At 39.9% G+C, this 22,778-nt stretch overlaps 2 protein-coding genes and 1 long non-coding RNA gene across 12 annotated transcripts in view; all 3 read left to right on the forward strand.

The window, feature by feature from the left end:
• OSBPL8 (oxysterol binding protein like 8) overlaps positions 1–4,725 on the forward strand; it is a 159,495-nt gene extending 154,770 nt beyond the window's left edge. For all 10 annotated transcript variants that reach the window (XM_035002092.1, XM_035002093.1, XM_035002094.1 and 7 more), the window contains one exon: positions 485–4,725. In XM_035002092.1, the coding sequence (XP_034857983.1) occupies positions 485–617 (133 nt within the window). In that variant the 3' untranslated portion in view covers positions 618–4,725. The remainder of the gene's footprint in view (positions 1–484) is intronic.
• Positions 4,726–5,812: 1,087 nt separating this feature from the next.
• Positions 5,813–10,086, forward strand: BBS10 (Bardet-Biedl syndrome 10). Its single transcript, XM_035002102.1, has 2 exons — positions 5,813–6,855; positions 7,277–10,086. The coding sequence occupies exons 1-2, from the start codon at positions 6,671–6,673 to the stop codon at positions 9,255–9,257; spliced, it is 2,166 nt and encodes a 721-aa protein (XP_034857993.1). The 5' UTR covers positions 5,813–6,670; the 3' UTR covers positions 9,258–10,086.
• A 1,271-nt stretch (positions 10,087–11,357) lies between these two features.
• Positions 11,358–20,537, forward strand: LOC118008544. The gene is made up of 3 exons (XR_004678711.1): positions 11,358–11,660; positions 18,201–18,700; positions 20,302–20,537. It is a non-coding gene; the product is annotated as an uncharacterized LOC118008544 (long non-coding RNA).
• Positions 20,538–22,778: the final 2,241 nt, after the last annotated feature.

Raw genomic sequence — 22,778 nt, forward strand, 5'->3', positions numbered from 1 at the left:
AGCATATGAAATGCCTATGTAGCATTTTTCAAGTTAGGAATGTCATGAAATCCGTTGTATTATTTTTTTCTGGAAAGTTTAGGATTTTTCTCCAACTCTGCTGTCTTCCCTAAAGTAAAGCTAAAAGAACCTTAATAGGCCAACTTAAAAAGCACCATTTTTGTTTTAAAACCACTGTGATAGAAAGGTGATATATTTTTATATCATCAGATTTTAATAATTATGTTTAATGCACATCATTGAGTAATATATTTGTAGAACGTGGAATGTAGATTTAGACAAGGCCTAATAATGGCTTCACATAGGATAATCAGCTTCCTATTCAGGTAGTCGTAATTGATTGAACTCTAGTTAACTTTAGATAATGTAATTAAGTGTTCTGTTAATTAAGACTTTACTAATAAGCCTCATATATCAAATTGTGAGTTCTGTGCTGACATTTTTGACATATAATTATAAAATTTATTGTTTCTTATTTTTGTAGAAATATTATGGCTCTTCGAAATCATTTAGTTTCAAGCACACCTGCCACGGATTATTTTCTGCAACAAAAAGACTACTTCATCATTTTCCTCCTGATTTTGCTTCAAGTCATAATAAATTTCATGTTCAAGTAGAAGTTCCTTACAGTTGAATCAATGAACTGGAATGATCAGATTTGGCCTGGGACCAAATGTTCAAATTGCTTTGGTCTTTATTAAAACGTCACAATATTTCTAAAACAAAAATCTTAGAGATAAATGTAGAGGTGTTGACCTTTCATACCTTTTATCCTTAACCTGAAATAAGAACTATTGGTTATTAAAGTGAACTTTGTGTTAAGTACCAGAACATTTCTAGCTTTTGTGACAATGTGCTTACGTGTGGATGTGATAAATCCACATGTATACACAGTTGTGTCTTATGTATACCCGACAGTTGTCTTTGTATTCTGTAGTATGGTCGGAGATACAGCATTAACATTCTTATGAAATACATGTAGCAATCTATTTCTTCATAAAACAGGCACAAGACTTCTATCAGTAAGGAATTACAGAATGGGAAATGATGGCATAATAGACATGAAGAGTTCAAAACACTGTCCTGTTTAAAAAAAAAAATCATTTCCAAAGCACCCAGATCAATTGTCTCCGTAGAAACAGCAAGAAAAAAGTGTAGTCAAATTGATGTACTGAGAGAGACAAGATGGCAAATTGCTTTTTTAAAAGTTTACACATTTTTTTTTAACCCCTAGAATTTAATATTTATAGATACAGGTATAAATGTATGTGTGTGTATCTCAACAAAAAATTGGTATGCAGCTATTTGGATCTGTTCATTATATCTTTCTTATACCTGTATAATACCACCCTAAGCACTTGTTTGAAAAAGTGTGGTCAAAATTTATTGCTGTCCTTTTTTCTTATTTCTGTTTTTTGTAACTCCATTGGTCCAATATAGCATAGGCCAAATTCAAGAGATGTTTATAGGGCATATGAAATTCTGATGATTTGTTTTTTTCATTATGAAAAATGTATTTTAGCTTTCATTTAGACCCTAATGTGTTCAGTGAACAAAAAGAATAGAAAAAATTATAACCAATATTTTATTTCAAAAGCCAAATAAGAGAAAGGTGGTAAGAAAAGACACTTTGGTAGCATTTATATGTACATTAAAATTGGTTCCTTTAAAATGTGCAATAAGTTGAGCATTTAAGAAGAGCATCAAGTTCTGAAGTTCAATTCCTTATTCTCCTCTGTTCTGAGCAACTTCATTCTGTGATAAAATCATAATTCGTCAAGATTTTTTTTGTTCAGGCTCAGGCAAACTTTTTCCTAATTTTTGGGGGGGTTAATATTTTTACTTTTTATCATAAATATTTACAGTCCTCAGAAGCAATTTTTGCAAATGTAGTTAAGCTTAGGAACATGTTGTCCTAAGATATATCTCAGAATCCTGAAAGTGTAGATTTCGAAATGGCTATTAATGAAAATAAAAGTCAGAATAACTATTCTGGCTACATTTGCCTTTGATTAAGAAGAGACTGTGAGACACTAGCAAGATTACAATCAACTATTTATGCCATGATAAATATAAAATCAAGGAATGATTGCTAAATTACAAAAATTGAAAGTGCTGGAAAAGGAGCCTGCTTTTTTCCCCCCTAATATAGCTATCTTAAGTAGCCTTAGGTTTTAAGAAGAGCCATTTCCCATGTAGTTTTGGCAAAATAATGCTGTATTCCATATGTACATGTGAAAGCATTTTTTTATTGACTGAAATATAAATAAGATATACCTAAGTATAGGTATAATAATGACTGCACAGAACAGGTGGGATCTGTTTGTTTGTATTTCATACTTGTCAATATAATTTTTGTTCTCACTTTCTGTTACCAGTGCTATATGCTCAACTGCCTATTCATTGATAGATGATACTTTGTAAATATTGTACAATTTGATCCTCTTTATGGTTTAAATTAGTATTTATATCATATAAGTTGATTGGCTGATCACAAAAATAATTTCATCATTAAACCCTGAAAACTTAAAATTTTTTGTTCGTAAACCCCCATTTGGGGTTTTAGTCTTATCCACTTGTGTGTTATTTTCATTTGGTCTAAATAGTGTTTTATTTGAATAGGTATCTTCTAAGACTGGAAAGGTAATATTTTCTTTTTTTAAGGCAGATGTTTTGCGTTCTTTACTCGAGTTAAAAACTATTTCATGAAAAAGAGCAGGGTTACTCATGACTGTTTCTTATACACTGAAAGCATATATCTAATCTGATAGTCTTCTTATGCTTTTAGTTGTATGAGTTCCTTTCTGTGAACTGAACACAAAACTCAGGAATTGATGGCTTAGTTTTAGATCAGTGCTTATACTAGGCTTAGTATGTGAATCCTTTAAAACACATAATTAACTTTGTATGTAGCCATATATGTAATTGACTTTGAATGTTCTCTACCTGAGATTAATATTCCTTCAAACATGGATTCATAATTGTGATTACAGTTCCCAGTTGTCTGAGAACCTCATGATGGTTTCTAGGATTTAAGATCTTATGACCACTTTTTTTTTCATTTGATCAAAAATTTTATTTTTTCACACGAAACTTTAGATGAGTAATAATTATTGACATGTGCATTTGTTTTAGTTATTAAATGTACTATGCCTTCAATTACCCACCATTTAGTGAGGTGTAGCTGGCCCAGGAATAGAAAATAAATAGGGCATGTGAAACAAGTAAGTTTCAGCAATAGATATTTTACTTGTATTTCATGTTAACACTCTTTTGTATCACTTATAAATGTACGGTGTAATCTTTGTCACCATTCCATTGAAAAAGTTGGCCTTGTAAAATACAACACTCATTTAGTATTCATGCTTTTGTGCCTTTAAGAAAACACTTTTTGTTATCTTTGTGTTACAGAACTCTCCAGTATGATTCAAAGTGTTTATAGGCTTACTTGTCATAAGGGTCATTTCTCTGTGTCATTTTATTTCCTTTTATATAGCTATAGTATATTTAAACAGTAATGCTGTACTTTTATAAGGGTTTGTCTATATTTAACTATTTCAGATATATTCACTCTCAGACATCATTGAAGTAGACTTGTCAGATTATTCTGAGTATTGTAAACAGTGCCTTTTTGATGGAATTCACACTGTTTTGGGTGTCAACGTGTGCCATATACATATAAAATTCTGTAGAAGGCAGTTTTAACTTTTTGAAGAATATCTTAGTCAAATATTTAAGAAAACAAATGTGTAAAAATCCATTTTTTCCAGTGTTTAGCATTTCTAATGAGTAATGAATATAGTTTGGGGTTTTTTTGGTTGATATACAGTGATGATGGCAATATTGATGAGCCATACATGATGCTGTAGATTATTTTGAATTATGTTAAATGTACAGAAATAAAATACTAATATTAGCATTTATACCAAATTTTCCAATTTGAACCAATAAGGGGTAACACCATACAAATCTCTAAGTTTACATTTTAACTTCTATCTCATTTGACTACATGGATAAAGAAATTCTTTAAAATGTATAACCTGCCACTATTATGTAATTTGGTTTCATTTTGTTTACATAGTGTGTGAATTTAGTATATTTAAGTTACTTTTTGTTACTCTTTAACATACTGTTTGTTTTGTTAGCGTTTTTAATTGAAGATGGACTGTTAAAATTGTACAGGACCAGTGTCTCTTTAATATGATTAACATACTTAGAAGAAACACAAGAAACCCATGACAAAATGAATGTGAATATACTTTCTAAAATGTTTAGAAAATTTTATCTTTTTGCATTTATCATGTAAAATTATTTTATTACAGTATTGAAATTTATTTAAAAATATGCCATGAAACATTTGAGCCACAGAACTTCAGTTGAAAATTTTTCCACTTTTTAGCATGCTAAATATACATCTAAGTTAAATATCCTGCTGAATGGCCATTTATAAATTCAAACACTACCACTGGTCAGTTTTGTATAATAGAATAAAAGTATGTTATCTGCCGTGTAAGTACAGCACACTGTCAAATCCTTTCCTTAAGGTGCATAGTAGATGTACAGAGAGTCATAGGCAACTGTTTGTAATGTATTACATTTCTAATCTATTATTCCTGACCTATTATAAATGTTTGCAGAGACAAAAGAATCGAATTTTTCTAATCTGTAAAATTATGCTAACTTCTACAGGTAGGCATTCTGAATAAAATTCTTAAAAAGAGCAAACTGTGATCAAATGACTTTGACTATAACATGGTGACTAACTTTGTCCTAGTGTTTAAATTAAAAAATATATATTTTTTGTAGGGGTAGTTGTGAAGGATGGTGAAGAGCTGGGAAGGATTTAATAGTTAGAAACCCCAATGTATGCTTTCCTTGGTGCTTTATATTCATTCTTCGTAAATACTCATCATAACCTTACGGTAAGTGGAAGTTAACCCACCTTTATAAATAAAGAACCTGAGACTCAGGGAAGTTAAATGATCCCAGAAGCTATGCAGTAAGAGTGATGGCAAGCACAAGTTTAAATCCATGTCTGACTTCAGTGTCCATTCTTCTTCCACGGTACACTTAAATAGAACCCTGATGGTAGCACTTTACTTTTTTAAAAGTTTGGAGTAATCCACTGCTCCAGTCTGTATACTATAGCTATATCCACCACTGTTTTGTGATGGGTGGAACTAGAAAAAAACTTACTAAACAATTATATATACAAAACCTATATAAAAAGATTTTCCCCTCAAATCACTTAGTCCATACTGAGTATCCGGTGAGTTCCAAATCATTCCTGTCTGGTTTTCCTCTTTTCCTTCATCATCCTCCTCTTCCATTCTTGCTCTGTCCTCAGGGTCTGCTTGCTTCTGCCTAATAGTCCGTTGGCTCTGTCTTACTAATTGGGTGGGGCAGGGTGGAGGGAGGGAAAGGAGGGCTTACAGGTTTCCCCTGTCCTATGGGTAGGAATAAGGTAAGGAGAACAGCCCCTCATTGTTCAACCTCAATGAAAAATCTACAAGATAAGTAATTTCCTTACTAATACTGACTGCACTCTCATAGGTGTCCCGTGTTGTGCTATCATCCTAATTGGCTCTTCTGCACTTTTACAAAATAATCCTTTTCTTGTAGAGAGAGTGGGTCCATACACTAGTGAATATCACAGTAATTTGGGGGGTATGCTGTAAATATTTGACTGTTGAGTGCTTAGTATATATGCCAGGCACCATGCAAAAAAAGTTCTTTGCAAACATTCTCACTCTGCAAAACCTCGTGAGATTTTTCCTTTATATATTGCCCCCTTTTTTAAGGTAAGAAAAGTGGAGATGAAAGCGTTTACTTACTGAATGTCACAGATAAGTGTCAGAGCAAACCGAGGTCTAAATCTTAAGCCCGTACTGTTAACCATTTCATCCTTGAGAGAAAATGTGTTTTAATATATGAAACAGTATGTTTTTTCTGCGTGTGTTTTCTTATGCACTTGTATCCAACAGTCTCAGGCCATTGTGTTTTTAAAGCATACTAGTGATCGCCAACGTAGCTAAGTTTTCACATCTGCCCCTCTGCTAAAGAAAAAGTAAACTCTGGTGGCTGGGGGTTTCATAGTAATATCCGTGCCCGGGAAATGTGGCAAAGTTCCCTGCGCAAAGCATAAAGCTTGCCGCTGTCCTGCATCCCGAAGCTGTTTTTGTGATGGTTGGAGCAACTGATGATACTGTGGACAGAATACTCCTGAGTCCAACGCAGAGGTTTTGTCAGCGGTGGGGCACGAACCCGGTTCCACCCGCGGGACCCATTCCCTCCTACGCATAGGCTTCCCTAAGCGTGCCGACTTCCCGAGAGGAAGGACGTTTCCTGGGAGACCGATTTGGTGGCAGCTGAAGCCACTGCAGGGAATAAGTTCACCCAGGGAGCTGGGGAAGGGCTGGCAGTTTCCGGTCCAGGAACAGCTCCTGAGAAGTCCTGACCTCGTGCCCAGCTTCGCGGTCCGTTGGAACGCCGGCCCCAGGTGGCCGAGTGTCCCGCTACTCCGTTCGTGGGCGGCGGGGGATGAGGCCCAGCGGCCCCAGCGCGCGGCCTCCTCCCGCCCCTTCCGCTTCCGCCCGCTTCGCCTCCCCCCTTCCTGGCCGTGCTGCTTCTCTGCCGCCCGTGGCCGGAAGACCCTCGATCTTTACGTGCTATGGCCGCCGTGGGGTCTGCGAAGGCAGCGCTGCAGGTGGCGGAAGTGCTGGAGACCATCGTGAGCTGCTGCGTAGGGCCCGAGGGGCGACAAGTTCTGTGTACGAAGCCCACCGGGGAGGTGCTGATCAGCCGGGATGGAGGCTGCCTCCTGGAGGCGCTACACTTAGAGCATCCCATAGCCAGGTACCCGCGTCCCACATTGCAGCTCGTTAGAGCGTCCCATGGCCAGGTACTGTGGTCCCACTCTCCTGCCCAGAGCCGGGCACCCCAGGCCATCTCCCTGAACCCTTAGCCTGTGCTCCTGGGAAGACTCACCTTGGGCGAAACCAGGATGCTTAGGGTTCGAGCGCCGTCCAGTGGAATGTTCTTTTGGAAATCCAATCTTACCAAACACCCAAGAACGTTTATTTCCCTCCTCCTCGCTCCACCCAGCCCCAGAATCTTGAAATAAAACAAAGTAAAACTTTGTAAAAACTGAAACTAAAAACATCAGTCATAAAAGTCTTTTAGGACTTTGGTTGTGAAACCATGGTTTCAACTTGATTTACACGTGTGAAGGCAGCCATCTGAAAATCTGAGTTGCTTTATTTCTTTTTTTGTACAGGATGGTGGTGGCCTGTGTTTCCAGTCATCTAAGAAGAACAGGAGATGGTGCTAAAACATTTATTATCTTTCTTTGTCATTTACTCAGAGGACTTCATACAATCACAGACAAAGAACAGGATTCTTTGATTTCCAAAAATATTCAAACCCATAGAAGGCATTGGAAAAATTGTTGTCAGTGGAAATTTATTTCTCAAGCTCTTCTAACGTTTCAGACACAAATATTAGATTATATTATGGACCACTACTTAAGTAAACACTTTTTGTCCATCTTTTCTTCATCCACTAAAGAGCGAACACTGTGTAGGAGCTCTCTAGAGCTGCTCTTAGAAGCATACTTTTGTGGAAGAGTGGGGAGAAATAATCACAACTTTATTTCACAATTGATGTGTAACTACTTTTTCAAGAGTATGGCTTGTGAAAGTGGGTTTGAAGAAGTATTTGACTTAGTGGATGACTATTTTGTAGAGTTGAATGTTGGTGTCACCGGCCTTCCTGTCTCAGATTCCAGGATCATAGCTGGGCTTGTGCTTCACAGAGACTTTTCTGTATACTGTCCAGCAGATGGTGACATAAGAATAGTGATAGTAACAGAAACCATTCAGCCTCTTTTTTCAACTTCTGGATCAGAGTTTATTCTAAATTCAGAAGCACAGTTTCAGACCTCTCAGTTTTGGATTATGGAAAAGACAAAAGCAATAATGAAACATTTACAGAGTCAGAATGTAAAATTGCTCCTGTCTAGTGTGAAACAACCGGACTTAGTTAGGTATTATGCAGGACTGAATGGTATATCAGTGGTAGAGTGTTTATCACCTGAAGAAGTTTCTCTTATCCAGAGGATCATCGGTCTTTCTCCCTTTGTACTAGCACAGGCCTCTTCACAGAATGAAATCTGTAACACTGCTTTGGTGAAATTTTGTAAGCCCCTGATCTTGAGATCCAAAAGGTATGTTCATCTTGGCTTGATTAGCACATGTTCATTTATACCACACTGTATAGTTCTTTGTGGACCAGTGCAGGGTCTTGTTGAACAACATGAAGATGCTTTACATGGAGCATTTAAAATGCTTCGACAGTTATTTAAAGATCTTGATCTAAATTACATGATACAAACCAGTGATCAAAATCATACATCGAGTCCTCCTAATTATAAGACTAGCAGAGAAAGTAATCCACTGCCAGAAATTGTTAATGGCTTAATACAAAGGCCATCTCAGGGCACAGTTGTAAAGAACAAAGGTAAACTGGCAAAAACTCAAACATATTTAAAAGTATATTCAAATTTGGTAGTTCCAAGTGTAGAATTAGAAACCTATATTCCATATTCAACACCAAAAGTGACACCAACAGATACATACCAGACAGATGAAACACTGAGATGTTTACCTCCAACCCAAACCAGGATAATTGATGACCGTGAACCATTTATGGAGAGTAATTCTGCTAATTCAGTAGCAGAAAACACTGGAATAGAAATTTCTTACGAAAATTTACAAGTCACAAAAATTGGTAGAAAGGGAAGCCTGTTGTCCGTGAGAGAGAAGTCACTGGAGATGTGTACTTCCCAGAGTTACTGCTGCTCCACTCTACCAGCAGGTTGTGTTTTGCCAGTGGGTGGTAATTTTGAGATCCTGTTACATTACTATCTCCTCAAGCACACCAGAAAATGTCAGCAATCAGAAGAAACCATAGTTAGCATGATAATAGCTAATGCTCTTTTAGGCATTCCCAAAATCCTCTATAAGTCTAAGAAGGGAAAGTACAGCTTTCCACACATATATGTAAGAACGCTCCATGCACTGCAAACCAACCAACCCATGGTGAGCAGTCAGACAGGTTTGGAATCGGTAGCTGGCAAATACCAGTTACTAACTTCAGTTCTTCAGTGTTTAACAAAAATTTTAACCATTGATTTGGTAATCAATATTAAGAGACAGCCTCAGGAAATGTATGATCAAGATTCAGAAGAGGAAGTATAAAGTTGGAAGTTTTTTATTAACCAAAATTTTAATTCAACTCAAGCAATAAAGAAGGATGTGACAGCTGATTCTCAAATCAATTCAGTCTAGTTAGGAAAACATCAAAACTTAAAAAGTCTTTTAGAAGTACGCTAAGAGGCTAGCAGACTTTCAGACACAAATACTAGAAAACATTATGGAACAACTCTGGGGAGGAAGCCTTCCACATAGGGGAAGCCAAGATCTGACTAAGTGTGTCTTTCTTCCCCTTACAGGTGCCTGTCTGCGCTCTGTTAGTTTGAGTGTATGTGGGAGGGTGTTTATAGTTCCTTTTTACTTTTCCCTTTTTTCACTCTCTTCATCTGTCCTCACCTTTCTGTATTTATTTAGTTCATAGAATCATTTAATCTGAGATTTGGATGGGGTCTTCAGATGTCATCCTATTTTAATGGTTTAAAATATAAAATACAGTATTTGCTTCATTTAAAATTATTTTCTCTACTCATAATTTCTAAAGCAATGAAGTCTTGATTTTTTTTTTCTCAAGCATATAAATTAGTTTTTACTTTTATACGTCCCCTTATTTGTATCTGTTTTATGTGGAAAAGCCTGGATATGTTTTTTCATTATCCATACACCACTGACTATGTAACCGGAAATATGACTTTGTGCACTGTAAACTTACTTTCATTTCTGTAGTTAAAAGTCAGTTTCAGAAAGGTTATGAAATGATACTAACATTTTCTCCTGTCCCCTAAGAGCTTGTAAAAATCATTCATGTATTGCTGGCTTTTCTTGTATTTGGTGCATATAATTCAGAGTTCAATAGTAATAAACAGTTTGAAAATTCTTTTTTTTTTTTTTTTAGTGCTTCAACCAATTGGTTTATAAAAAAATGAAAAAAAAAAAAACAACAAAACCAAACAATCAAAGATGGGTAATAATAGTACATCGCTACATCATTATGCAACAAGATCCACTATTTTTTTGGCCTTCATGAAAAGTTCCCATTTTACTTAACTTTTTATACAGAGTTTTATCTTCTGTTGTGAGAAATACTAAGTTAACATTACTATGTTTATACCTTCTTGGAATACTTAAAAAAAAAAAGTAGAACTTTCTACAGAAAAAAAGTTTGAGACTTTTACATTCATTTCCTACAACATTTAAATAAAGAATTGATTATGCAGTGCTAAGCTTCCACCTATACTTTTAGAAAAGGGGTCTAACACCAAACTCTCACTTAAGTTTTGAGTGCTCAGAAATTAATCATACCGTGAATTTCCCCTGAAGACCATGACAGCTTTGCAGAGGGTGGTTTCAATGCTACATCCTAAATCAAAGTTATAATGATTTACATATACTTTGCTTTCCCAGCTTAAGTTTTCAAACATTACATAGACTCCAGAACAGCTTCATTCCGATGACCTTCAATTTGAACAATGCAATCATGAATCTATTCCAGGGAAACAACTCTAATGCAGTTTAGGGTTAATTCAGAGTTTCTTAGGGTAAAAGGATGTAATGTACTCCTTTATATATAGTTGCAAAACACAACACAACACACAGCATTATGTTCTCAGAGAACACAAGTCTTGATGTATCCTTGCACACAGCATTCCCTGCACCCTGGCTTGAGAACTTTGATCAGCAAAAATCTACACATTCCCTTTCTCCTGGCCTCAACCGTGGCTTTGAGGTTATTGTCAAGAGTAATAAGCACAAGTATGCAAGGAACCGGCAAGCACTAACCATGATGTACACAGCGCAAGACTGGATTTCCTTCGCAAGCTAGACTTACTAGTATTTTCAGTCTTAGGTCTTTCAGATTCTGCAGCACAATGAATGTGGCACGTTATATTCCAGTAAAAAACCAGTATGACCGTATCTTTTTTTTTTTTTAACCCAGGCCAGAAAACAAAAATCGGTCGCTATTATTATAAAATTCAAATAGGAAAACAGAAGATTTCTACGTTTCAGGCAAGTATGACCTCTGATTGAGACTTTCACAGTCACGATCTTAGTCACGGACAGCGTCACAAGACCTTAGAGTCTCTGGGGATGGCTTTTCATTAGGAAAAAAGTCACCTGTCGAGTAGCGCTGCAGCAGTTCCCAGGCACCGCGCGGTCTCCCTCAGCTTGGAGCCTGGCTTTCCTGCCGCCTTTCTTGGCGTCGTGGCCACTTTCGCAGGAGCAGGTTTAGCTGACAACCTCGCCCACCTCCTCCGGGGCTCCTCCGCCGCCGCCCCGTCGGCAGAGCCGACCTTCCTCGTGGGCGCCGTGGCGGCGGCGGCGGCGGGGCGGGCGCGGGCCGGGAGCGAGCGGGCGGGGGCGCCCCGAGCCTTCGCGAAGCCGGGCTGCCCGGCCGCTGCCGCTCCTGCCGCCCGAGCCGCGGCGACGCGCCAAAAATTCTTTATTGCTGATGTGAGTTTTACAATATCTGTACTTCATTTTAAAGGTTTATAAGTGCACGTATCACTGTGTATCTAGCTGTAGAGAAGGACAGTGCCTTCTGCTTTTAGGAGTTCTCTGCAACACCCGAACACGGCTCTGTTTGTGCCAAGTACTCAGACGCACCTGTTGTAGAAACCTGCTGCCTTTAATCCGTTCTCTTTAATACATGTTTCCAGTTTACAAATTCCACAAACTCTTTGTTTTGTTGTTGTTGTTTAATTTATTTATTTTAGAGAGAGAGAGAGAGAGCGGGGTAAAGGAGCAAAGGGAAAGGGAGTGAGTCTGAAGCCAACTCCACCGAGCTTGGGGCTTGTCACTAGGCTGGCTCTCAGGAGCCTGACATCACAACCTGAGCTGAAACCAGAGTCCAGGCTTAACCGACTGCACCACCCAGGCGCTCCGCAAATTCAACAAATTCTAGATGAGTGCCTACTATGTGCCAGATGCTGAAGACACAGTGGTAAATAGCTGTGGTTCCTGCCTGCATGCCCCTTTCCTGAAAAGTTAATGGATGTGACACTACTTGGATTGAGATTAAATTTAGGAAACCGGATTTTAAAATTCTAATTACAGTAAAACTTGGAAAAATGGTGACTAAGAATGTCATTAAGAATGACATTAAGAAACTGTAACATCTTAAAAAAGAACTAACGTATTATCTGGTGGTATCTCATGATCTTTTACATTAACTGTAATTTCATTTTTTAAGTTTAATATAATAATATTATTTCATTTCTGTGATTATGGGGAGAATAAATTAGCTCTGGGTTTTTTTGTTTTGTTTAGTTTTTAAGGAGGTGCCACACCCAGCATGGAGCCCAACGTGGGGCTTGAACTCACAACCCCGAGATCAAGACCTGAGCTGAGATCAAGAGTCAGCCGCCTAACTGACTGAGCCATGCAAGTGCCCCAATTAGCTGTTTCTTATACCAAATTCATAGATGTATGAACCTACTGTAAATTGCTGTACAATTTTTTCCATTCACTTTTTAAACTTCCTGTCAGATCATTTGATAGTTTTGCTTTATTTTGTTGTTGTTATTTTAAATACTTGTCCATCACTGAAGGCATTCAAAGACTTCCAGACATGCCCAGACATATGACCTTGCATATGATATGCATTTTATTAACTATAAGTAATCAGAAGCCCAGAAGTCCCTTTGTAAACTGGGCCTGGGTCTTCGTATGTTTGGCACCTGGTCTAATATCTAGCACATAATAGCCAATAAATGTCGATTGAAGAACTATTTGTTGACTGAATTAGTCATTTGATCCTCATAGATGAGGTCATAATTATTTCCATCAAAGTTTCATGGGAAAGGATATGTTTTGGGGAGAAAGAGCAGAAAATGTAGAATAGGTCCACACAAAGCAATCTTTTCTCTTTTAAATTTCTTCTAATCTCTTTTTTAAAAAAATCCCTTAGAAGTGGTCATAGAGCTTTCATGGATTATCTTTATCATTTACAGAATAACACCAGGGAGTTTACATCACCAAGTTAGACAAAAGAGCACTTTATTTTTTTAAAAGATTTTATTTATTTATTTGACAGCAAGAGCACAAGCAGGGGGAGCTGCAGAGGAAGAGGGAGAAGCAGGCTCCCCGCTGAGCAGGGAGCCCCATGCGGGGCTCCATCCCAAGACCCTGAGATCATGACCTGAGCCAAAGGTAGACACTTGACAACTGAGCCAGTCAGGTGTCCCCAGAAAAGCACTTTAAAAAATTTGATTACATTGTATTTAAACCCTCTTCCACAAAGGATTTAAAGTGACTTGCCACAAGAACAGCCAAAATTACTGTAAAATCTGAATACCAAAGAAAAGGTTAAGATGATTAAAAGTCAAAACCATGTTCCTGTTTTTGTTGCTGCATAATGAATAACCTCAAAACTTACCAGATTTGAACTATACTATATTATTACCTCTTATGGTTGTGGGAGTTGCCCAGCCTTAGCAGACAGCATCCACTGTATTCTGTTGGTTCAGGCAGTCACAAAGGTCAGCTGAAGTTCAAGGAGAGGGAACATAGGCCCCACAACTCAATGGGAAGAGTGTCAATGTCACATTATTAAAAGAGCATGTGGGTTGAGATATATTGAGGCAGCTATTTTGCTATAATCTACCACACCATGGAAGGGGGAAAAGGACAAATAGGCATTAATTTCTCAACTGAGTTTTTTATTGTTGTGTTCTGAGGTTACATGACTACCTCCCACAAATACATTTCACCAATAACTTTAATGAATCTCCTGATTTTTTTTTTTTTTCCCATTAGGCCAGCACAAGCTATTTTTATTCTCCAAACAATAGGTATTAGATTGTTGACTAGCCCTGACTACTTTAGCCAGGGGAGCTATTTAATTGTATTAGGCCGGAAGTGGAGTGCCATGGTATCCATGTTTCAGACGAAGGGAGAGGAAAGAGGAATGCAATTTGAGCCTAAACTTTTATCAGGTATTGTTTACCGCCTCTCAAAAGGAATAGACTATGTCTTTCCTGTTATCAGGGCCAGCAGAGAAAACAAAACCTACTGCTTAGGAACCATCTCTCTCTATCATGTTGTTGTTATTCAATGCAGCTTTGTAATAAATTGGTAGGAACCTAAACTCTAAGTGAATGCACAAACTAAGAGGGGTAGGGGCAGTAATTTGGGGTCGGGGGACAACATGCATAGAGAAGAGGTAGAGAGGTGATTTCTCAGTATACCACTACATGCTGATTTTATACCACTACATCCAAATTTTACTCTTCCAGCCAACTTTCTCTCTGAAGCCCCAGCTCACTCACTGAACTGCCAACCCAGTCTCTACTCAGAGCCTCACCCTTAACTTGTCCAGAACAGAATTGCTATTTCCTATCCCCTAAAGCTGGCTCTCCCTTATTGTCCCATCTCAGTAAATGGCATCCACCACTCTCCCACACGCTCAGGACAAAAACCTAAAGAGACCCATTGACTTGACTCTAAACTTTACTTCACATCCCATAGCCAATCTATTAACAAGTCCTTCTGGCCCCATGTATAAATTAGATTTCAGATCCACCCATTTCTCACAATTGTTGTTCCAGCCCAAATCACCTCATCTCTTATCCGCAGCAGCCCTCCTATATGGCCTTTGCTTCTATCCCATCTTGTACTTCTCTAGAGTGATTTTAAAATATATATTTTTAAAGATTTTATTTATTTATTTGACAGAGAGAGACACAGAGAGAGAGGGAACACAAGCAGGGGGAGTGGGAGAGGGAGAAGCAGGCTTTCCACTGAGCAGGGCGCCCGATGCGGGGCTCGATCCCAGGACCCCGGGATCATGACCTGAACCGAAGGCAGATGCTTAACGACTGAGCCACCCAGGCGCCCCTAAAAATATTTTTTTAAAGATTTATTTATTTGAGAGAGAGAGAAAGAGAGGGAGAGTGCATAGCTGGGGAGGGGCAGACAAGAGGGAGAGAGAATCTGAAGCAGACTCCCTGCTGAGCCCAGAGCCCCAGGCGGGGCTCCATCCCAGAACCCCTGGATCATGACCTGAGCTAAAGTCAAGAGTCAGATGCTCAACCAACTGAGCCACCCAAGGTCCCCTATTAAAAAATTTTTAAACCCACAGAAAAGTTGAAAAAGCCTGCAATGAACACCTACATACCCTTCTTCTGGATTTACCAATTACCATTTTACCCCTTGTTCATGTGCACACAGCCACACACCCAAACACATTTTTACTGAACCATTTACTGAAAGTGAGTTGAGGACATTATACTTTATCCCTAAATATCTCACTATGTATTTCCCACGAATATGGACTTCCCCTACATGACTGAATGATTCTTTCTAAATGCAAATCATCATGTCATTCCCCTGCTCAAAACTCTCCGGAGTTTTTCTCTCACACAGAATGAAACCCAAATGTATCATAACCTACAAGGCTCTGCACGATCTGTCCACTGCTTATCCTTTAGATGACATCTCCTACCTCCCTCCCTCTAGCTTTCTCCTCATCCGTTACACTGACTGTGTTGGTCAGGCCACGTGATGCCATACTGAGGTAACAATGCCAAATCTCAGAAGCTTGACACAATACAAATTTATTTCTTGTTCACATTTATGTCTTTTGAGGGTCAGGCAGGGACCTTAGCCACCTTGTCTTCCTCGCTCTTAGATTGTGGTTGATGGAGCAGTCCTGTCTGTTGCATTACCAATCATCATGGCAGAGAGAGAAAAAAAGAGCTCTGGACAGCCTGTTGGCTCTGTCCTTACATGGCACATGTCATTTTGGCTCATGCCTCACTGTCCAAAATATGTCACATAGTCCTACCCATCCACAGAAGAACCAATTAATGCAATCTTACCTTGTGCCTGAAAGGAGAGAGAACCAGAACATTTGGCAAAGGCGCTAATGAGTCCCCAAACCGGCCTTTCTGTTCCTTGAACATACAGGTTCACTCCGACCTCTGAGCTTTCTACGTGCTGTTCTGTTTACTTAGAACTCTCTTCCCCACTAATCTTCATGTGGCTCACCTTCTCACTTCATTCGAATATCTCTGCCTTAATGTCACCTCCTCAGATAGGCCTTTCGTGACCCTTCTGTCTAAAATAATACCATATTCCTTTCCCATCACCTCCCTCTTCACTGTCTTCCTACCTTGTGAAGCTTTTTCTGAAGCACAGACCTCATGTTATTAGTATATGTGTTTATTTTTTGTACTGACTGCCTTCCCCACCAGAATGTAAACTCCATGAGGATTTTGACTTATTCACTTCCATATCCTCAGCATGTAGGATAATGCCTGGCCAGGTAGGCACTTGAGAAAGTTCAGTGAATGAATGAATAGGACCATGCCATCTAAAATGGTCCATAGTGTTCATACCACTAAGGCTTCCTTCTTCTGGGCAATGAATGATCAGATAGGCCCAACCAACATTTGCCTCAGTGACTCCATTTTTGTTTGTTTTCAATGCTACCTAAATTCTGATGGATGCAGTGTTTTCTTAAAATTTCTTAAAATACTAAATCACTGGCCTGGAAGCCATTCTGTTTCCTTCAGGTGACTTAGCATGTTTCTATTCTACACAATCATTTGTTCATTTTAAAGAGTAGGCCTCAGTAGGAAATTGCATTTCCAAGTCAGTGTCAAAAGCTTCTCAGTAGCCCCATATATTGATGACATATTGTGTTTGGTTGAGTGGCATCTATGCTTAGGTTAGCAATATGGTAAAATATGTGTCATCCTTTCAATCTCTGTCTTTCACTACTCCTTTGGGTATTTGCATTTAGCACCAGGTAAAAGAGGGGCATTCTTATCCCCTCCATCACCTATGCCAGATCTTATTATAAATAGGTATCTCAGAGAAAACCTCCCTCATCATTGCAGCAGGAATCCTTATGCCCAGATTAAACACGGCTGGTTAATGATTGGGGGTTCTAATTATGATGAACTCCATTTTCTGTGCCCCACTATAGAGAATCCCTGCTGCAATGACAGAAATGTACATTTTCTTTAAACAGGGAGTCCCACAGTATATTTAATAATTGTACGTATTCCAGAGGCGCCTGGGTGGCTCAGTCAGTTGAGCGTCTGACTCTTGATTTCAGCTCAGGTCATGATCTCAGGGTTGTGGGATCGAAGCCCACAGCAGGCTCCATGCTTAGTGGGGAGTCTGCTTCTCTCCTTCTCCCTCTCCCTCTGCCCTTCCTCCCAACCCCAGGTGCAAATGCTTTCTCTCTCTCTCTCTCTCAAATTAAATAAATCCTTAAAAAATATATTAATACATATTCCAAAAGTACATTTATGCAAAACTTCTTGGGACTTCACTTGTATCACGATGTACCCATCGTTTTGTACTTAATAAACTCCCATGCTGAATTCCTCTATATGTCTTAACATTTACATTACCTTATAATGTAATTAGCTTAATAATCAGTAAGTGTTTCTTATAGAATCCCCTAGCTAGTAATTTCTACATTCCTACATGGTCAAATGATAACTCAGGCATTAACTGAAAAGGAAGTTACCTAATGTGCTCCTTGAGAAGACTTTGTCGGTTATTTGGAAAAAAACAGAAGCCCATTTATACATTTCTACTATTTGCCATATTTTACTCTAACCCTTTTGAGAGGTAAAAAAAGATCTTTTATATATGTAGAAGAAGAAACAAAATGAACTGCATAGCGACGTTTTACGAAGCGTGTTTATGTTCTACACGCTGAGGCACAGTATAGTGGCAAGAACGCGGTCCTCGAAGTCGAGCAGCCCAGTATGGCCATGCCGGCTATCAACTCCTGGCTACTTAGCTGGACAAGCTGCTAAGTACCTCTTCTGTGAAGTGGTAATGATAGTACCTACCTCACACAGCTGTGGGGAAGATTAATAAAGATCTTGAAATCTTGAAATTAAAATAAAGATCTCTGAGAAGCGCCTAGCACAATGCCTGCCACACTGTTAAGTAGGAGCTCCACAAACGTTTGATTTATTTCTTCCTTTGGTTGCCTGTACGTTTTTAACTTTTCCCTTCTTCCTCCAGTCTTCCGGTTACACTAGCTAACCCGGGCCCTATGTGTGGCAGCATGGAAAAAAGCAGAGACCTCTGGAACCCAGGCCGGCGTGGACTATAGATATCACAGACATAGCAGAAGTGTGTTGTGGCATATTCTATTTCCTCCCGTGTTTTCCTTGCCATATGTTCTTCTTATAGTACGACCTTGACACTCCTCCCCTGGAGGGGTGGAGTGTAAGTCCCCTCCCCTAAAAACGGGGTGAGCCCCTGGGACTGCTCTGCCCAATAGACTATAACGAAGGGACATTGTGTGACTTCTTCGATTATAAAAGGCCACCTCCTGGTTCTCTTGGAACCCAACCACCATGCTGTAAGGAAGCTCAAGCAGCTTAAGGAGAGGCCCAGATGGAGAAGAACCAAGGCCCTAATCCACAGCCCTGATGAAGTTTCCAGCCAACAGCCAAGCCTCAACTTTCCAGTCATTTGAGTGAGGCTTTGAAGTGGATCCTCCAGCCCCCAGAATTGAGGTTTTCTTCATATGAGCTTTGCTTAGTCCCAGTTGAATTAGATAACATAGCATAGGAAGAAAATTTTCCTATTATGTTTTAAGAATTTTGATTTTAACTTATGAGTAAGTCAACAAATATTCAAGTAGAATGCACTGATAGAGCTGGGCATGTTGTCAAAACATTGATGTGCTTCTGAATTGGTTTAGTAAGTAGCTACTGTCTTGAGCCTCCCTCTCAAGTGCTACCACCCTCCCTGCCAAAACCCCATCCTATCACCCTGGCCTCCCAGTCTCTCTTCCAGAACCCCTTGGGCCACCCTCCACTCCAGATAATGCCTGGTTCAGTGAGGGAATTTTCAGGGATCCTGCCCCAGTTCTTTGGTATCTACTTTAACTGGAGGAGTATTAACCATGCTATACAGGCTGAAGTAGTTTGAATATCACTTCTTAATGCCATATATATATATATATATGTGTGTGTGTATATATATATATATATATATATATATATATATATATATATATAGTGATCACACCATACATACTGGTTTTTGGTGATTTTTTTTTCCTGTTTGGCTTATCTCTATACTCTCTTCCCCTCCTCCTTTCACATTGTATCCCACCTATCACCCCCCAAACTGGGCAATCCTGTGAGCCCCCTACTAGGTATCCTTCCATATCTTTCACTATGCTGCTTATAAAATTAAATAAAAATGTGCATGCATTTTCATACATGTGCATTCTGATTGGTTTTGACCTATTTGGTTGAGACTTCTCTCAGCCTCTGGTTTCATCCACTGCCCGCCCATCCCAGGAGGCAGAGGGACTTGCCTGATGGGTGAGTTGAGGTGGAGGAACTCTATGTGTTTGCTCAGCACTGTCTTTCTCTCTCTTGGTTATGAGAAAGGAAGCATGGTCAGCTTTACCCCTGCAGGCCCGTAAGAAGAACTGACAGTGTTGGGAACCATGACTGGGTCCATCTGTCTGCTGCAGAGATGGAGCATTGACCTGCCTGCTCTTTTTAGCTCCATAAGCCCTGCAGGCCAGGATAAGCATTATCAGGAGGTGCCTCGGTGTTCCTGTCTCCCTCAGCCTAACTCCCATATCTGCCTCCCAGTGGAAGGGGAGTTATTTATTCAGTCCCCCAAGGTCCCATCCCTGACACAGACACCATGAGCTTTTTATAGCCGGTGGTAGGTAAAGTAGCTGCAAGGAACAACTGGACCTGCTCAGTGTCCCCATGGTCACCCCCAGTGTACCAGCACTCACATGCTCACATGCCTGAACCCTTTCCCCAGACTCCACTCATCCCACCAACTGGGAAGCAGGCCCCAAGAGAAGAATGGAGAAGAGAGGCCAAGTGCCATGTCACAGACAGCTGAGCTCCCGCCGGGATGAGCTGTGAACTGGACAGGGGGCTGAGATTTTAGTAGTCCGCTCTAAAGACAACCCCTGGAATGGGCTTAATTTAGCCAAGGAGACCCAGGTGCTGTTACTTGGCATTATTAGATTGTTTTCCAGCTCCAGGGTGAGTTGAGATTCTTAAAAAGCAAAGTTATGGGGAAAACCAAAGTGTTCTGTGTTCTTTGCCACTGAATAGCAATTCTTAAATCTCCGCAGACATGAAGATAGGATCACTGACGAGAGATGGAGAGACATCTCTCCGGTTCACACTTGCAGAACTTTCCATGGCCCACCAACGTTCCTGCGTCCTGGTGCCAGGAGACCTCAACATAAATTAGCTAAAAGAGTCCAATACTTGTGAGGAGAGAACTAGTGACAATGCTTTAATAAAGAAAGACAATAAAGGTGAGTGGTGTGATTAGATGAAAGGAATCTTTTATTAATTTGGGAAAAGGGAAGGAATAGAAGGAGAAAGGGAAATGAGTCCGTCATTCTAGAGTGATGGGATGAAGATATTCAGTCTAATCAGCATAAACAGCAATACCACTGGGCACCATGCAGATAAATAGCTTGCGATGGCTAATTAACTTGTATGTTGAGATTTGTGCTTTTGTGTCCTATTTAAGAAATCTTTGCCTACTGCAAAGTATGAGCCTTTGGAATGGTAACTAGGCAATCTGAGCAAAATACTGAATTTCAGTAATTCCTTCATATATATATTAAATATTTACACTATTAAAGATGTATAATTTATACAATATTAAACACACAAATATAATGAATATATAAAAAATGAGCATTCTAGGATAATGCATTCACACTGTGTGAAAACTGGTTTACAATACCATAATAATGAGCTAAAGGAAAAAAAGCTACTTTCAAGTTATAGCAAATTTGCCTCAATCTACTCTTCCAACAAATTGGCTTCGCAGAGATTCTTGAAATAGTTCAGTCCACTAAAACTTCATTAGAATTGCCTTTTTACTTACCATTCTCCTAGAAACTCCTCCAGTCAGCAGCTTCTTTGGGAATCCAGAAAGCCACCTCCCGAAACTGTAACATGAACCAATCTGCAAAGATTTTTATACTAGCAGCCAGATGATTTTGCATTTGCCATGCTAAGCATCTTTAGGAGGCAGCGTGGTGTGGGACAGAGAATGTGCGCTTCGGGAGCCACATGACCTGTGTGGGGATCCTGCACCTGCCATCGACTGGTTGTGTGACCTTAAACAAGTCACACTTGCTGTTCTTTATTTCCCTTACCAGTTCCTTCAGCTACTACTGTGTAACAAGAGATCCTCCCACTTCACAGTGCAAAACAGCAAACGTCTGTCCTCTCACACAGTTTCCCTGGGGTAGGAATCTGGGAGGGGCTTAGCTGGATTGTTCTGGCTCAGAGTCTTTCATGAGGGGCCAGTGAAGACCTTGGCCAGGACTGCGATCCTGGAGGCTTGACACGGGCTGAAGGATCCAATTTCCTCACCGACATGGCTGTGGGCAGAAGGCCTCAGTAACTCACTATGCTGGCTTTTTCATAGGGCTGCTCCTGTATCTGCATGACATGGCAGCTGGCTTCCCCACCCCTGACTGAGTGACCCCAGGGGAAGCAAGGAGAAAGGGCAATGCCTTCTATGATACTGTCACTTGGGTCACATTCTTTTTTTTTTTTTTTAAAGATTTTTATTTATTCATTTGAGACACAGAGAGAGACAGAGAGCATGAGCAGGGGGAGAGGCAGAGGGAAAGGGAGAAGCAGGCTCCCCGCTGAGCCAGGAGCCCGATGTGGGGCTCGATCCCAGGACCCTGGGATCATGACCTGAGCCGAAGGCAGATGCTTAACCATCTGAGCCACCCAGGTGCCCCTTGGGCCGCATTCTATTCATTAGAAGGGCGTCACTGAGTCAGTGGGAGGGGAATAAGAGTCCACCTTTTGGAGGCAGAATGTCAAAGAATTTATGGTTTAAGATCATCACATCAGGGGCGCCTGGGTGGCTCAGTCGTTAAGCATCTGCCTTCGGCTCAGGTCATGATCCCAGGGTCCTGGGATCAAGCCCCACATCGGGCTCCCTGCTCAGCAAGAAGGCTGCTTCTCCCTCTCCCACTCCCCCTGCTTGTGTTCCCTCTCTCACTGTCTCTCTCTCTGTCAAATAAATAAATAAAATCTTAAAAAAAAAAAAAATCATCACATCAGAAAAAAAATCATCACATCAGAAAAAAAATCATTACATCAGTAAAACAGCAATAATAATATTGATTTTGCTGAACCCTTTAAAGAATGAAAAGCAAACATCTAGAACATTGCCGGTTTCAAAGGATATATTCATTTACTTAGTCTTTATCGAATACCTACTACCGTACTATACGCTCAGCATAAGATCATGGTCCCTGCCCTCATGAAGCTCACAGTTTAAGGGGAAGATAGATATTAATCAAAGAATACACAAACAAATGTAAAATTGCTGTGCTCGATGCAATGTAGAGGGATTGGAGCTACTCGGGAAAGGCTTCTTCGAGCAAAAGATGTCAAAGCTGAGATCTCAAGAACGAGTAGGGGTTGCCTAGGTGCAGAAGAAGAGAAGAGCATTCCAGCCAAAAGGGACGACAGGGGTAGACCTTGTGGGTGAGAGCTTGGAGAAGACAAGGAACCGGTCAGGCTGGTGTGGCCATGGCCTAGGAAGCACCATATTATTGCT

The sequence above is a fragment of the Mirounga leonina genome, unplaced genomic scaffold (assembly GCF_011800145.1).
Source record: "Mirounga leonina isolate KUSES-001 unplaced genomic scaffold, KU_Mleo_1.0 Mir_126, whole genome shotgun sequence".
Taxonomy (NCBI): Eukaryota; Metazoa; Chordata; class Mammalia; order Carnivora; family Phocidae; genus Mirounga; species Mirounga leonina.